Below are 16,376 nucleotides of genomic sequence, written 5' to 3'. Positions count from 1 at the left end.
GACTGCACCAGTTGTTCACAGTATGTTTTGGGACACATGACATGAAGAACAGCTGGTGTAAACTTAGTTCTCAACAGAGTAGGATCTAAGCTATCAAAAAGCAGTATCTTGCTAAGTACCTGATACTGGAGACAAACAGCAAGGATTGCCTATCACCATTAGGCCCAGTTTGTGATATCTGCAGAGTCTTCCAGCTGGTTAACCACTGGGAGAAAGTATGCTAGTCTAGATGGATCTTTGATCTGACCAACCAGACTATTATTTTCTTGTTAAGAAGTCAATGGCCATGTTTGCATGTAACACCAAGCCCTGGTGGTTTGTGTTAGCCATGCTTTGGTTAACAAACAATGGCTTACTAAACCATAAGTTAGGGTTGCGTGCAAACTGAATCATTGTGTATGGCACCCATGTTACTACAGTGCCTTGTACGAAACTGGTTTTAGTTGGTAGCAGCATTACCTAATTCAGGCATAGGCAAACTCCAGGCCCTCCAGATGTTTGGGACTACAATTCCCATCATCCCTGACCACTGGTCCTGTTAGCTAGGGATGATGGGAATTGTAGTCCCAAACATCTGGAGGGCCAGAGTTTGCTTATGCCTGACCTAATCTAACCCCCAGTCTGAGAACTTGTGAGGATTCTCAACACCTTTGTCAGACTACAGTGTTTTGCTGACACTGATTTAGAAAATCCAGCAAACACAGCAAGCTATGCCAGTCTCAATAGGGCCTTGCTCCAATCCCATTAAGAGTGCACACAGCTCATGAGCAATGTCAAGAAAAAACAGCTGCTACTTAGCTAAAATAATAATAATATATGACTGCATGCACACACATGTACACCAGGCAGAGGGCCTTCTCGGTAGTGACACCCACCCTGTGGAATGCCCTCCCACCAGATGTCAAAGAGAAAAACCACTACCAGACTTTTAGAAGACATCTGAAGGCAGCCCTGTTTAGGGAAGCTTTTAATGTTTAACAGGTTATTGTATTTTAATATTCTGTTGGAAGCCGCCCAGAGTGGCTGGGGAAGCCCAGCCAGATGGGCAGGGTATAAATAATAAATTATTATTATTATTATTATTATTATTATTATTATTATTATTATTATTATTATTATTATTATCATCATCATCATTGTATGTGTGTGCAGCGGCAGAGCAAGCTGATTGGGCACCTGGGGTGGTGAGTGTGTCCTGCGCCTGGGGGCAGGGCCAGGCAGGACACTCTGCAGGACCTCTGAGGAGTCTGCCTGCCTCCTCCCACTCAGCCGCCCTACAGCTGAGGGGGAGGCGGCAGGCAGACCGTTTGGGGCAGCACAGAGCCTGCAGGTGCCCAAGCCACCGTATCACTCCCAGGAGAGACGTGTGGCTTGGGCGCGCTGCAGGCCCCGCGGTGATTGCCGCCAGGTATTTTGTCACCCCGCTCAGTTGTGACATGCAGGGCAAACTGACCCCACCGCCCACTTCCTCCACGCCCCCCTCTATCTATCTATCAATCTATCTGTCTGTCTTTTGAAGTCTGTGTCTTTAATCCAAACGTAGGATGTCATTGTTATAAAAGGAGCACACACGTTGAAACCAGGTAGTGCCTGCAAGGGCTCATCACTAGATTCATCACATATTAGTTTATGTGATGAGTCCAGTGCTGCCACTTAAGAAACTGCAGAACTTTCCATTCCATAACACAGTAGGTATTTCTCCTTTGGAGCCAAAGTTGCACATTAACTTTTAGAGGATGTGCTATGTTTTATGCCGACTGCACTCAATGGTGAAGCAATACTGCTAATCTACTTTGCTATACAACCCTGTCATACTTCCTGAGAACTGTCACCTGGAGCAGTCTGTACCACTTTGGATCCAAAATGAATTATTGGTATAAAGCTTTTAAGAAGCCTGCCAATTTATCCTATAATTTTTTCAGGAGGTTTTGCATCAGGCACATTTCAAGTCAATGAAAGTGGTAACCGGTTGGTCTCAACTAAGTAGGTCAGGGGAGGGGGGAATCAGTGTTCCAAAACAGATCAGCGTTGTCTAAAACCAGCTTGCTCATGAAACGGAACACTTTCTACTTCTATCCAGTCATCTATAAATGTTTCATGTTATCATTTACTAATAATACTATGAATTATCCAACCAAATACAGGCCAGTAAGTCTTCTAACTTTTTGGCCTGTTTGCTTGGATTATTCACAGGCCTCCTCTTAAAACTAGCATCAGACTTGCCCTGCTCCAGTCTCTTGTCATTCATCATGGTTTGCCTATATGTAATTGTAGAAAAAGCTGCTAAAATGGGAGCTCATCGCTTGATGCTGAAATTCCATCTTTAGCACAAGCATGAAAAATCTCTTTTCTATCTGACTAAAGCTGAAAATAACAATGACTTTAATACTATTGGCAAGCAGGTGTGTGTATGGGGGGGACTATGTCTTAACAGCCCAATCCTGTGTTTATTGTTCTGCTATTGCTTCCCTGTTCCAAGTGTCCAATGTGTTTTAAAATTTCGATTTCCATGTGGTTGTCTAATGCAGCCTTTGCAAAGCTGATGCCCTGAAGATATTCTGAACTACATTACCCATCAGCCAGCACATACTAATGGGAGCTGTAGTTCAAAACCTTGGGAGGGCAGCAGTCTGGCAAAGGTTGCATCTAATATATCTATTTTTGATTCTGTTTATGAAGCCTGAGCTTAGGATGTGTAGCCTGTCTGCCTTGGTGTCATGTTAAGAAGCTCAGTCCCTGTGTCCATTCAGGTTCTTGGTTTTCTCTTGGTTTGTACTTTCTGCTTTGGTCTTGTCAAAAAGCTTGATGGCTAGAGCTGTGCTTAATGTTTGCCTACAAATATTTTCAGTGATTCTATGGGATCTGAAATATCCCACACCTTTTTCCACAGCCCACACATAACTACTCCACTAGCAGATACTTTAGTGCTTCTCAAACTTCTTCCAGGGAACACTGATGCCATTGTATAGCAAATCCACTTGGACAAAGCTAATTCAGAAGGCACACAATGCTTAACATAACCAGTCAAATTTAGTTGCTTGATGGTGTCTCTGGGGGCAAAGGGAGCTATTTCAAAGTGAGGAGGCAATGTTTCCTGTGTTGTATTGTCAGGACTCTGAATGGGCAAACACTTCCACACCTTTTCAAAAACTCCTCTTAAAAAAAAGAAATCTGAAAGGAAGAAGGGATTTGCTGGTGAAGAAATGTTCACAAAGCACCCGCCCCCATTGTTTCAGATCAGCCCTGCTGGTGACCTTTTCAACACACCAAATGGTATTTGTCACTTTAGTGATGAACTTTTAATTTCTAATAGGAAGGAATTCTATCTTGATGTATTTATTTCAGGCAGTGGGTAGATATTTTTTTCGTACTGGTTCTTGCTCCTTTGCCTTCAACAGATACTTGTTCAGTAGACATTAATTCTTATCTACATGTTGTGTATAGGACACGGGTGGCACTGTGGGTTAAACCACAGAGCCTAGGACTTGCCGATCAGAAGGTCGGCGGTTCGAATCCCCGCAACAGGGTGAGCTCCCGTTGCTCGGTCCCTGCTCCTGCCAACCTAGCAGTTTGCAAGCACGTCAAAGTGCAAGTAGATAAATAGGTACCGCTCCAGCAGGAAGGTAAACGGCGTTTCCGTGCGCTGCTCTGGTTCGCCAGAAGCAGCTTAGACATGCTGGCCACATGACCCGGAAACTGTACGCCGGCTCCCTCGGCCAATAAAGCAAGATGAGCGCTGCAACCCCAGAGTCGTCTGCGACTGGACCTAATGGTCAGGGGTCCCTTTACCTTTACATTTACATGTTGTGTAGATCAGGCATAGGCAAACTTGGCCCTCTGGATGTTTTGAGACTATAATTCCTATCATCCCTGACCACTGGTCCTGTTAGCTAGGGATGATGGGAGTTGTAATCCCAAAACATCTGGACGGCCGAGTTTGCCTATGTCTGGTGTAGATCTTTATGCAGCGATCTCTGTAAATCAAGCTGCTGCTAAGTCCCTGGAATTTTTTTTCTGAAAATGTATTTGAGCATGAAGTCATTGTGCAACCTCAAGCAAAGCATTTTCTCTTGCTCCAACTTTCAAATCTGACCTTGGCTCCATCCATGTACCAATAGCTGGGGTTAGGTAGAGGAGCACTAGGTGCCTCTTTCTTTTTCCCCAATAAATGAATGCATGTGGAAGAACAACCCATTTGTGTTCTGTACAAACTATATTGTAATAAGCATGCATGTTCAACATTCAGCACTGCCTGAGCACCTATATGTTAGGTAAGCACACACACACACTTCATAAAGGAGCCCCCAGATAATCAGCACTGCTATCTTAGGCTTAGAGAGCACCATGGTCTGCTGCCCTCTACCCCAAGTCTCCCCTGCTCTTGGAGACAAAGGGCAGAGGGAACAGGTGCTGCTGCCATAACCTGTCGAGTTTCCAAACTCCTAGGATGGAGGTTAGGTGAACTGTTGGCAGAACACATTGGCTCTCCCTCTGTGAATCTCTCTCATCAGATAGGGGCCTATTGCACCTGCAATAAGCAGCACCCAGTCAGTGTGGGATGCACAAGCTCCATCCTGGTTCTATCTTCCTGCTGCCTCCACCCACCATGATGCCGTGTGACTCCTCTTTCACCTACAGGCCTGAACAACTTTTGACCCATTAAGCTGAGCACAGCCCAGCAGTCATGCATGGGAGCATGCTAGGGACTCGCTAAACCTGTTTTTTGCTGCCCACCTGAGACTACAAAAATTGGGGGGTGGGGAGAGATATTGTCAAGCACATTGCAAGCCACCTTATAGTTTTAGTGGGCTGAATTCAACTTGGCAGGTCACTCATTTTTCAGACTTGCCCAGTAGTTAATGGTGATTTCCTTCACAGGGTTACTGCAAGAGTAAATTAAATGGGATCTGCAAAGTGTTCTGTATATTAAGAGTGATAACAGCAGCTACAAAGATGGTCCGGATCATTCTCAGAACAATTACTACTCTTCTTATATGGCATCTTCCTTAAAACCCAGCTGAAATCTCAAGTAACTCTCTGTTAATCATTGCAATTGTGTTTGCTCTTCCTTAAGGGAATGGCTCCAGTGACCATTTTTAAACAATGTTTAAAAATAATTACACAAAACCACTGGCTATTATCTGCCCCTGGATCCAAAAATGGTATTCTTGAATTGTTTGAATAAAAACATGCCTTCTCCCCTCAAAAGAGATGAGATTGGTTTATTTTTTTCTTTAAAGAAGCTAAGTGGGTAACAAAGAATATGTTATTTAATGTGGCTCAGAAAATAATAGCCTGGTAACCTATTTATTGTGGATAAGAAGAAATGATGCCAAATGAAAGTGATATTGCTGGATCCTACTATTCCTGACAACTTCCTAATCATTTGACCAGCATTTATTACATTGATGTAAAGTAATGATTTTCATGCCTTACATCACTAACTAAATGTGAATTATTTTCATATTTATGTGAAACTTCAGTGTTTCTAGGAAATGTATCCAAAGCTGTTATTACACAAGCAGAATAAACTTCCACTTGCACAATGGAACTTCCTTCCCACAGCAGATCCTCAGCATCATGGGCAGAGCCAGGACTGGGGGGGGCAAGATTTTGTTCGGGGGGGCAGGACTTTTGTTAGGTAGGACAGAACCCATGTGATTGGTCAGTTAGTTAAGTATTTCTATTGTTTTACTTGATGGGGGGCAGCTGCTCCCCCACCTCTGCTTGGCTACACCCATGCTCAGCACCCTCAAAATCTGCTCCAGAGAATGGGAGGGGGACCTTCCCAAATACATTTTGGAGGTACATAGGGTCTTAAGCAAAGGAAGAGGAAATCACGTTGTATAAATACATTGCACTTTTCCTCAGTTTCCTCCCTCGATACTTTGTTTTGTTTTAAGATATTTGCAAATTGAGATGTTTTAGGTTTGCATTTAAATAGTTTGAAATGTTTTGAGATGCAAACTTATATAAATAGGGTTCTTTTTTAAAAAAAGAAAAATAAATATTGTTCATTGCCCAACTAAGTTAAGCGTTTTTTATTCAGATTTCTTTTAATGGGAGAATTAAGCTTAGGTGCAACTCTTTCCCATTAGAAACAGTGGGAGACTGAAATGTTCAACTCTGGTTGGATTGTGCCCATTTGTGCTCAGAGTACAGAGGTAAAATTCTAATTAGATTTGTCAACTGCGGAGCATCAATCAGCAGAACCAATAAAGACCTTAATTTGGGGCAGGAGAGAAGCAGAAATGTCACACTGCAACCAACTGCATTCCATCACAATAATGAAGACAGATTGATGCTTGAAGAAATGTACTTTATCAATTGTGAAGAAAGCTTTGTGGTTGATTGTCTGCAGCGTGCCAAATTTTGCATTTTTATTGTTGCCACAGGCTTCGTTTTGTGCAGGACTAGAACCAACTGACAGAAATTGCAGAGAAGCAGATTTAGGATAAACACTAGGAGAAGCTTCCTAGTAGTAAGAGCTCTTAGATAGTGGAAACATGGCTGGAGCAAAAGGTTGCACTGCCAGGTTCTCTTCCTCCCATCACCCTCTCCTCTGCCTCTTCCCCATCCCTGTTGCTTCCACACTACACCTCCTCCTCCTATGCTCCATTCTCCCCCTACTGCCACTCATCTTGCCACCACATTATTGTGGCGGCAACACCAGCAGGTTTTCTGCCTTCCCCTTTGCCTCCTCCCTACCCCACTCTGAGGAAGGGCCATGGAGCTCCTTCCTCAGAGCAAGGCATTCTGGGTGAGATGTCTAGGAGACTGCCTGCGCTGCCACCGCTACTGCAACAAGCTGAGTAAATGCTGCTCAAACTTTAAAAAGGTTTAAAGTTACTCATCGTAAACATCTTTTTCTAGCTGCAGCAGTGGCACCTGCCGGGCCCAGAATGCCTCAATCAGAGAAACAACCCTCTTCGTCATTCCTCAGAATGAAGCAAGGAGGAAGAAAATGTGGAGAGCAATAATAATAATAATAATTTATTATTTATACCCCGCCCATCTGGCTGGGTTTCCCCAGCCACTCTGCACAGCTTCCAACAAAATATTAAAATACCATAATACATCAAACATTAAAAGCTTCCCTAAACAGGGCTGCCTTCAGATGTCTTCTAAAAGTCTGGTAGTTGTTGTTCTCTTTGACATCTGGTGGGAGGGCGTTCCACAGGGAAGGCGCCACTACCGAGAATGCCCTCTGCCTGGTTCCCTGTAGCTTGGCTTCTCGCAGTGAGGGAAATGCCAGAAGGCTCTTGGCGCTGGACCTCAGTGTCTGGGTAGAATGTTGGGGGTGGAGACGCTCCTTTAGGTATACTGGACCAAGGCCGTTTAGGGCTTTAAAGGTCAGCACCAACACTCTGAATTGTGCTTGAGAACTGAATGGGGTGGCTGGGAGCACAAGCAGGGCCAGCAGGTGGGTGACCAGGCAAGTAAGTGGAGGGTGGGTTGCCAGATCACCATCCTCTCCACCTGCTATACCAGACAAATGTCTTCTTAGCTTGCCTTCTTATGGCATTGGCCCTGAGTGAAATGGACTGCCTCAGTGGGCTCTTGTTTTCTGGAGGTATTCAAGCCAAGGGTAGCTAGGTGTCAAGTAGGCATCCTGAACTGTAATCTCTGCCTTGAGCAGGGAGTTGACCTCCATGGTCGCTTCCAACTCTGATTATTTTATGATTCTGTGATTGTGAGATTGTGTCTAATCTGGTGCAAACATAGAAAAATATGCAAGTAGGCAACAGAAAACATGGCAATCTATGTCTGGCTACTTTGGTCAGCTCTCCAATTCAACTGAAAGCCAGCATTTCTGTATTCCCATCGCTTCTATAGCTTCTAGCTGAATGCTTCTTTTTCAGAAATTGTAGTTGATAAAGTTGACAGGGCAATGAGAAAGTGAGAAATGTTATTAATATATGTACCACCGCAAGACACTGTCAGGTTAAATACCAGAGCATAATCTGGGAAGGATTTATTTTAATCTTTTTCCTTTAACTTCAGTAAGGATGTTGTTTAACCTTCTCTAAATGTTGTTAAAGAACAAAATATACAGCTAAAAACTGCTTATGATTGCAATAAGTTCCACCCTTTTTTCAGAAAATTGGGAACAGAAAATGTTAATCTACAAACAAAAATTATGTAGATAAACTTTTTCAAAAACAAAAACCACCCTGAATCAAATGTAATGCTGTAAAAAATATATATAATGAAATGAAGATACATTTGGTTTAATGCTGCATTTAATTTCCATAACTTACAGTACTGTTCATATGGAAATCTGGAGTTTAAAATGGGTAAGATTCTTAACCTGTCAGTGTCCCTCTAGGTGAAAGCAAAAGCCCCATGTACATTATAAGCCCTGCATCATGTGAGTGTCTGTGATTATATGAAAGCCATTATTAGAGAGGAACAAGCCCTGTTTTAAAAGGCTCAAAGCCCCAGCAGTGGTGATACTCACGTTGGCATTGGCCCCATGAGTGGCGAGCCCAGCCCCAGCAGCAGTCGACTCTGCTTCCAAAACGGCACAATCCAGTCGTGGAAATTATTTGCCTGGGCCACCTGCACCAACGCCAAAAATAAATTTGGAAAAGAATGAACATGAGGACACATGGTTGCAAGGAGTCCAGCAGCTCATCTAGCCTAGTCCTGCTGCTCTGCGACACAATATTGACATTCTATACTTATAGGATTCTTGACAAAAGGCCTCTAAAACCTTTGGACTGAAAATTTCCACTGGAGACAATCGCTGTCTTCCTTAACAACTCGCTCCAGTACACTGAACTGCACCTATTACTTTAAAGCAGGATTCGGGGGTATTCAGACACACAAGTTTGTGATGGTGCATCTGCAAGACATTACTTGATATCACAGCTATCACTTGATGATTATGCAAATATAGCATCATAACAGAACTTTCCATCTTTCCCATTTCAACTCAGAGGCAGTATTTTTCATTGGAGTATGTTCGTTCAGTTGCCAGATGACAAGTGGGCAGGGGGGGGGGAAATCAGTGATGCGCATGCAGGTGTGAGACAAGCTACAGGAAAGTTTTGCAAAGGTTAAGATTAATGGACCTTACTGCCAACTGAACTCTTTTTCAGAAGCCATTGTTCCTTGTCCTGTCCTCAAAAGGTAAAGTGCACCCTTGTTTTCTCTCTTCATGCTTCTATGTAGATATTTTGGTTAAGTAAAATACCCTCCTTTATCATCTCTTCTTCGCTCAACATAACCCATTTCCTAAGTGTTGCATCTTAAAGAGAAACATACCTCTATCATGCTTTTAGTTTTCCTTTTAGGGCAGATTCACACAATAACTGCCCTGACAAGGCGGCTTCTCAAAATCCAAAGCATGGGGAAACTACCATACGTTATTAGAAGAAGAAGAGTTTGGATTTGATATCCCGCCTTTCACTCCCTTTAAGGAATCTCAAAGCAGCTAACATTCTCCTTTCCCTTCCTCCCCCACAACAAACACTCTGTGAGGTGAGTGAGGCTGAGAGACTTCAAAGAAGTGTGACTAGCCCAAGGTCACCCAGCAGCTGCATGTGGAGGAGCGGAGACGCGAACCCGGTTCCCCAGATTACGAGACTACCGCTCTTAACCACTACACCACACTGGCTCTCTTTTAGGCCACATGCCCTAAAATCAAAGATATTGCAAAGCATTTCCTGGTGATTGTAATGGTGCCATGAAATCTTCAGAGCCAATGGAACTCCTACAGACAGAACTGCTCACTTGTATGGGACAGCCTTCGCAAAGTCTGAATTGTAAACAACCACCCTCTTCCTCCATAATGTTTAGGTTTTACTATCCCGTTCCCTTGTATCCCACCATGAATAGCCATCCATCCCTCTGTTCTGTTTTTTCTATGCTTGTCTCTTCTGCTCCATGTTTTTTCATGAAACCATGGGTAGTCGCAGTGTGATGGACCACGGTTCCAGCACCCCCTTAGCTTTGGGTGGAGGGATTCTGAAGAAGAAGAAGAAGAGTTTGGATTTGATATCCCGCCTTTCACTCCCCTTCAGGAGTCTCAAAGCGGCTAACATTCTCCTTTCCCTTCCTCCCCCACAACAAACACTCTGTGAGGTGAGTGAGGCTGAGAGACTTCACAGAAGTGTGACTGGCCCAAGGTCACCCAGCAGCTGCATGTGGAGGAGCGGAGACGCGAACCCGGTTTCCCAGATTACGTGACTACCGCTCTTAACCACTACACCACACTGTCTCTGTATAACCCACCACCAATGAGACTCAGGGCTGAAGGAAATCAGCCCTGAGTGCTCACTGGAAGGACAGATCGTGAAGCTGAGGCTCCAATACTTTGGCCACCTCATGAGAAGAGAAGACTCCCTGGAAAAGACCCTGATGTTGGGAAAGATGGAGGGCACAAGGAGAAGGGGACGACAGAGAATGAGATGGTTGGATGGTGTTCTTGAAGCTACTAGCATGAGCTTGATCAAACTGCGGGAGGCAGTGGAGGACAGAAGTGCCTGGCGTGCTCTGGTCCATGGGGTCACGAAGAGTCGGACACGACTAAACGACTAAACAACAACAATGAGACTCAGGTCTTTGTTAGCTTGGACAATTGCTCTTACATTGCTCTTATGCATTCTCATTTAGAAACACAGGAGGATTTCTTATACCGAGTCAGAACACGGATACAGCAGTTCTCCAGGGTTTCTTCCAGTCCTACCTGGAGATGCCATAGATTGAAACTGAGACCTTCTGCATGCAAAGGAGATGATCTACCACTAACCTATGGTCCTTCCCTTTCTTTCATGATACTGTGCTCAGTGGAACTTGTTATGCCCCACAGGGATATTACTAAAGTAATAAACTAGGTGTAGGGAAGTGTTTCCCAACCTTGGGCCTCCAGCTGTTTTTGAACTACAATTCCCATCATCCCTGACCACTGGTCTTGCTAGCTGAGGATTATGGGAGTTGTAGTCCAAAAACAGCTGGAGGCCCAAGGTTGGGAAATGCTGGTGTAGGGGACCTTTGGTCCTCCTGGTGCTGCTGAACTACAACTCCCATCAGCCCTAGCAATTATGGTCAATGGGCAAAGTTGATGGGAGTTGTAGTTCAGCAACATCTGGAGAGCTGATGACATCCCCACAGCTATGTACAAGTCCTGGCTATGATCTTAGGACCGACATCGATAAAACTTATACATATATACATGTAACTTTCCTATTCTCCTCCAAATCCATTTGAAGCACGTTCTAACTTCAGAAGATGATTTCCCCTCCTTCTTCCCCATCCTCAAGATATGGGAGGTGATTGAGCCTCTTGTGGGTTGCCCTGTACCTCTGAGGCTCTTGTGGCACCTTGGAATTGCAGCACAACTGTGACAACCTTCAGCTCTCCTCCCGAGTTTGAAGCAACTGAGGTGTGGAATTGTCCCCAACACCGTGATGAATTTCAGAACACCAGTGCAAGAACCCAATAAAAATACTACCCATGGGGAATAGATGGAATCCTGGTGACCATAAATGTTGGGTTGACTATCATGAACAAGTGGAATTTGTGGACCCTGACACTACACTGCAATGCACAATGAGGTAGGAATAAAACATACTTTATTGGAGCAAAGTGTCCATATGAGATAAATGTCAACTGCTAAACAAATTGAGAAAAGCACAGTTAAAGGAAGGACCTTTTCATGCAAGATCCTGTTTAGTCTTTTCTACATTCTGCATGACCTACTCCCTAATTTGCATCAAAGTTTTTCATCACATTTTGACATATTATAGCTGGAGCAATTACACACACATTCCAGCTCTTCAGCGCTCATTTTCGCATTTCACTTATCTAGATTCATGTTTAAACTTGAGCTGCAGTCTTCTTGGTATACTGATTCACCTACTCTGTGCTCAAGACATCAACTTCTGACTTATTTAGCTTATAAAATAAGATTTGTATATTAAATTGGATTTTTTAAAATAAGCCATCCAGCAGATCCGTATGATCGTGAAGTAAAATGGATTATTGGGCACACAGCAAGAAGAAATTGCAGGAATTGCTGTTACTGCATTAGTTCTCATGCTACATTTACTAAATAGAGACTCAATGGCTGTGTTCAAACACAATGCAAAACCACAGTTTAGCACTACGTAAATGAGCCTAGCCTCAATCTGGGCTCTCACACTCCTCCCTCCCCTTTCTGTACTGCTGGGATAAGAAGTTCAGAAGCTTTTGCTTTCTGTTTTAATTAATCACAGTTTGTCATTTCATCTGAACCGAGGATAGTCATTCCACATGAACTATGGCTGGCTTCCGAACAAGCCAATTTAAAACCATGGGTAGTTGAGCTAGCTTGTTAAACCACAGTGAGTGTTAAAAACCAGTTAGGATGTAACAACAAATCGCAGTTAATTAAAAGCAGAAATGAATGCTTCTGAACTTTTCCTCCCAGCTGTGCGGGAGGAGGAGAGAGAAGGGAATGTGCAAGCCTGAGAAAAGTTGAAGTCTTCTAGGCTCTTTCACATAACACTAAATCATGATATAACATTATATTCAAATGCAGACAGTGCTGCATAAATATCCAACCCAGGTAAAGAAATGCATGCATGCATGAAAATAAGTTTCTGAATGTGTATTACTAGGAACTGCGGGCATAAATAAGATGCACATCCAAAGGTATGTTAGGGAACTGCCCCTAGATACACATCCAGCTACAGATTTCATCCATGCGCACTTCATCACTTTCAACTGGATGGGTATTCAGTTGGGTAAGCATCGCCACACCTCTGAATCTAGTCAAAAGTAACTACCATTTTTACATATAAAAAGAACTCAATCAAAACAACTGCATAAGGTGGATTCGCACATGTGGCTTAACTGTTGTTAGGTTCTGTGATATTTCTTTTACAAAGAAAAGAAAAGGAAGAAGCATTTCCAGTCAATCATTCTACCACACAGATCTGCAACCTTTGGTAAAAACCCTCTATACTGCTTAAAAAGATGAAAGACAACTGAGCTACCTCTGGCAGTGAGCCAGTGTGGTGTAGTGGTAAAGAGTGGTAGACTCGTAATCTGGGGAACCGGGTTCGCGTCTCCGCTCCTCCATATGCAGCTGCTGGGTGGCCTTGGGCTAGTCATACTTCTTTGAAGTCTCTCAGCCCCACTCACCTCACAGAGTGTTTGTTGTGGGGGAGGAAGGGAAAGGAGATTGTTAGCTGCTTTGAGACTCCTTAGGGTAGTGATAAAGCGGGATATCAAATCCAAACTCTTCTTCTGGCAGAGGCAGATTTAGGGCAGTGTGAGCATCTTATTGGTGCTCCCCATTTGGTCCAATGTCATTTTATTAGATGCTATTTATATCATTGCTGTATTGCTATAAACGTGTTTATTGCTAGCCAGCTTATGATAATTATTTATTTATTTATTTATTTATACCCCGCCCATCTGGCTGGGCTTCCCCAGCCACTCTGGGTGGCTTCCAAAAGAATATTAAAATACTATAATACATCAAACATTAAAAGCTTCCCGAAACAGGGCTGCCTTCAGATGTCTTCTAAAAGCCTGGTAGTTGTTGTTCTCTTTGACATCTGGTGGGAGGGTGTTGCTTGCTTCAAAATGCAGGGTAGAAATAATACAAAGTACCTCGGTATGTGCAAGCTTCTCCAAATTAGGTGCAGTTGCACATGCAAATTTCAGATAGTGTGAAAGCCACAGGAGCTCATTACATTGACTGCAAACTATATACCAAAAGGGTTGGCTACACCTCACTATCCCCAGGTGTCTTCATAAATTCCTTAAGAAAGAGACACCGTGTCAGTTTGCAGACTTTTGTCATTTCCAGTCAATGAATGAGGCAAATTTCCAGGTGTGCCTCTTTTCCTTGGCTTAGGGGATACCAGAGAACATTAAACAGATTCCACTGGAAACAAACACCTCCCAGTCAATTTGCTTGCCACTGCCGTGTGCACCATGGCATCTAAAAAGGAAACTGTTTTGTAACAGTCATCAATTCACCACAAATTTCAAATTGAGATGGCTTTATATACAAAATACACAATAGCCATGATCTAACTGATAAATCACACAGAGATTATTGGCTATTTTGCATGGAAGTAGCAACTGAGTAATAAAGTTATAAAGAACTCTGGGTTGCCCAAACCTGTCAAAGCTTGTCTATCTCACATCTCCACACAAGTGAAGTATGTACATTCTATGAGGGAATGCAATCTAACCCTACATTTCACAGCTTTTCTATTTCCTACTTTAGATACCTGTTTTGCAGCTACACAAGTATGTCTGGAAAACACACACACACACACACACACACACACACACACACAAGTACTTGGGGTATTATGAATATTCTCAGACTTGATATTGGTTGCACAATTCACCTGAGGGCTGTCCCTTCTCTGCACCATGCAAATATATATATACATAAATGAGTTTTGCAGGTTTCAGCTATTCAGTTTTGACAATCTGCACAATTCTGCATAAATAACGGGGAAATGGTTGCCAATGCACACACAGCACAATAATCAATGTACTTTATTCTGAAGTTCTTGTTGATATGTTTCCCTTTTGTAAGATGTGTCAAAAGTATCATGGAAAAAGAAATCCATAGAATGCAGCCAACATCCATTGATATGACTGCCACACACCCTTGTCTTCTTCCTGTCAATTAATCCAGAGCAATTTTCCTTTGGTTTCATATGCAGTACAATTCCTAATCCAGATTAGAACCCCCAACTAAATCGTTGCCACCTGCTGTAAGAAAGTAACAGGAATCCACCCTTTTAGTTGACCTTACAGTTAAAAGCCCATCAGGAAGAATCAGTCTCGGAGTTCAATTGTGCACACACTTACTCAAAGGCAAGTTCCGGAGAACAAAAATGGAAGTTATTTTCAAATAAAACACACCTAGATTGTGTTTAACATAATCAATACTACAGTATTATAAATAATATGCTCTGATAAATAAATCGGATTGAAAACAACCCATTCCTACAAATGCAGCCCCCCCCTCAAGAAAACTGCTGTAGTGACACTGACAATGGAATCCTAGCCATGTCTACTCAGAAGTAATTCAACGACTCTTACTCCCAGGCAAGTGGGCTTCAGATTGCAGCCTAAATTGTGCACCAGAAGTCCCCGATTTGACTCATTCCTCCGTGAAACAAGCCATCTCTCTGTGTGTCAATGCCCCGTATTTGCAACAAGGAGACACTGACTGATTGTTGTAGTCCTTATAATAAGTTGCTGCATGGGGGAAAGGGGAACAAACTAACCCTCCCCTTCCCTTATTTCTACTGATTACATTATGCTCCTATGCCCTCTGCAGTTGGGGTTTGCAGGTGCGTCTGCCGCGTGTGTTTTTCCCCGAATGCCGAGCGCGCGCCAAGCGCCAGATCTGTACCTTGCACACTCCGGAAAGAGCCCTGACCTCTCGGGCAAGCGTGGGGCGAATGTGTCACGACGAGGAGTCTCCCCGGCTGGCAAGTTGGGACCCCCAGGTTCCCCCGAGGAGCCTGAGCCCGCCCGCCCGCCCGCCGCCCTGGGTCTCTCTCGCCTCTCCTCCCCATCCATCTGCCCACCCGTCGATCCAGTGTCCAAAGTGTCCAAAGTCTGCGCTTACCTTCCGTCGAAGTCCCCTAAAGCCTCCAGGTAGAGCCAGGACAGAATGATTAACCTCAGGGATAAATCCATGGTCGGGAAGGGAAGAGAGAGAGAGAGACGGAGAAAGAAAGAGAAAGAAGGAGGGAGGAGAGTAGCCTCGGCGCGTCTCTAGCAATAGAAACGACGGCAGCAGGTTGGGGAGGGATGCGAGGCGGCGAGGGCGAAGGCGCACGGATTCCTTCTCCTCTCGTAGGCGCTCCCAGCCAAGCGCGCGCTGTAAACTGAACTCCGGGTGCCCTCGGGGCTGTTGCTAATCCTGGCTGGCGGAGGGATGGGCGGAAGAAGAGAGAGAAGTCCACGAGCAGCAGCAGCAACAGGAGGAGGGAGCCCCCTTCTCTCTCTCTCTCTCTCTCTCTCTTGCGTCCCTGCCTTTCTCTCACTCTCTTCCTCCCTCCCTCTTCCTAAAGCGAAGGAGACGCTGCGCTCTGAAGGCGGCGCTGCCGCTCACCAACGAAAGAGGCGCGCGCGAGCGCAACCTCGCCACCTTCCCCGGCGGCTCTTTCTCCTTTGGCAGCGGGGAAGAGGAGCGCAGGCTGGGAGGCGGAACTTCTTATTTGTTTCTTTTACTTATTCCTCCCCCCATCCCACCAATCATTAAATCTCTGTCCTTCCCTGCCTCTCACCAGGGAGTGATAAAGCACCTACAAACAGCCAGCAATTAAAACCATTGGAAACCATCTCCATCTATAAAAAACCATTGCAGGCTTCTCAGCACCGCAATGGAGAACTTATTCTAC

The 16,376-nt window shown here is 44.2% G+C and overlaps 1 protein-coding gene across 5 annotated transcripts in view; it reads right to left on the bottom strand.

Moving 5' to 3' along the window:
- NPNT (nephronectin) overlaps window positions 1-16,132 on the bottom strand; it is a 64,748-nt gene extending 48,616 nt beyond the window's left edge. Inside the window, exons 1-2 of one of the 5 annotated variants that reach the window (XM_083459221.1) lie at window positions 15,599-16,132; window positions 8,462-8,562 (exon numbers count right to left, since the gene is read on the bottom strand). In XM_083459221.1, coding sequence (XP_083315347.1) covers window positions 8,462-8,562; window positions 15,599-15,669 — 172 coding nt within the window. In that variant the 5' untranslated portion in view covers window positions 15,670-16,132. The remainder of the gene's footprint in view (window positions 1-8,461; window positions 8,563-15,598) is intronic. The other 4 variants (XM_083459217.1, XM_083459218.1, XM_083459219.1 and 1 more) reach the window with 4 other exon arrangements.
- Between the last annotated feature and the right edge of the window lie 244 nt (window positions 16,133-16,376).

The sequence above is a fragment of the Podarcis liolepis genome, assembly GCF_965112155.1.
Source record: "Podarcis liolepis genome assembly, chromosome: 9".
NCBI classification, from domain to species: domain Eukaryota; kingdom Metazoa; phylum Chordata; class Lepidosauria; order Squamata; family Lacertidae; genus Podarcis; species Podarcis liolepis.
This window is presented reverse-complemented; position numbering and strand designations above follow the sequence as displayed.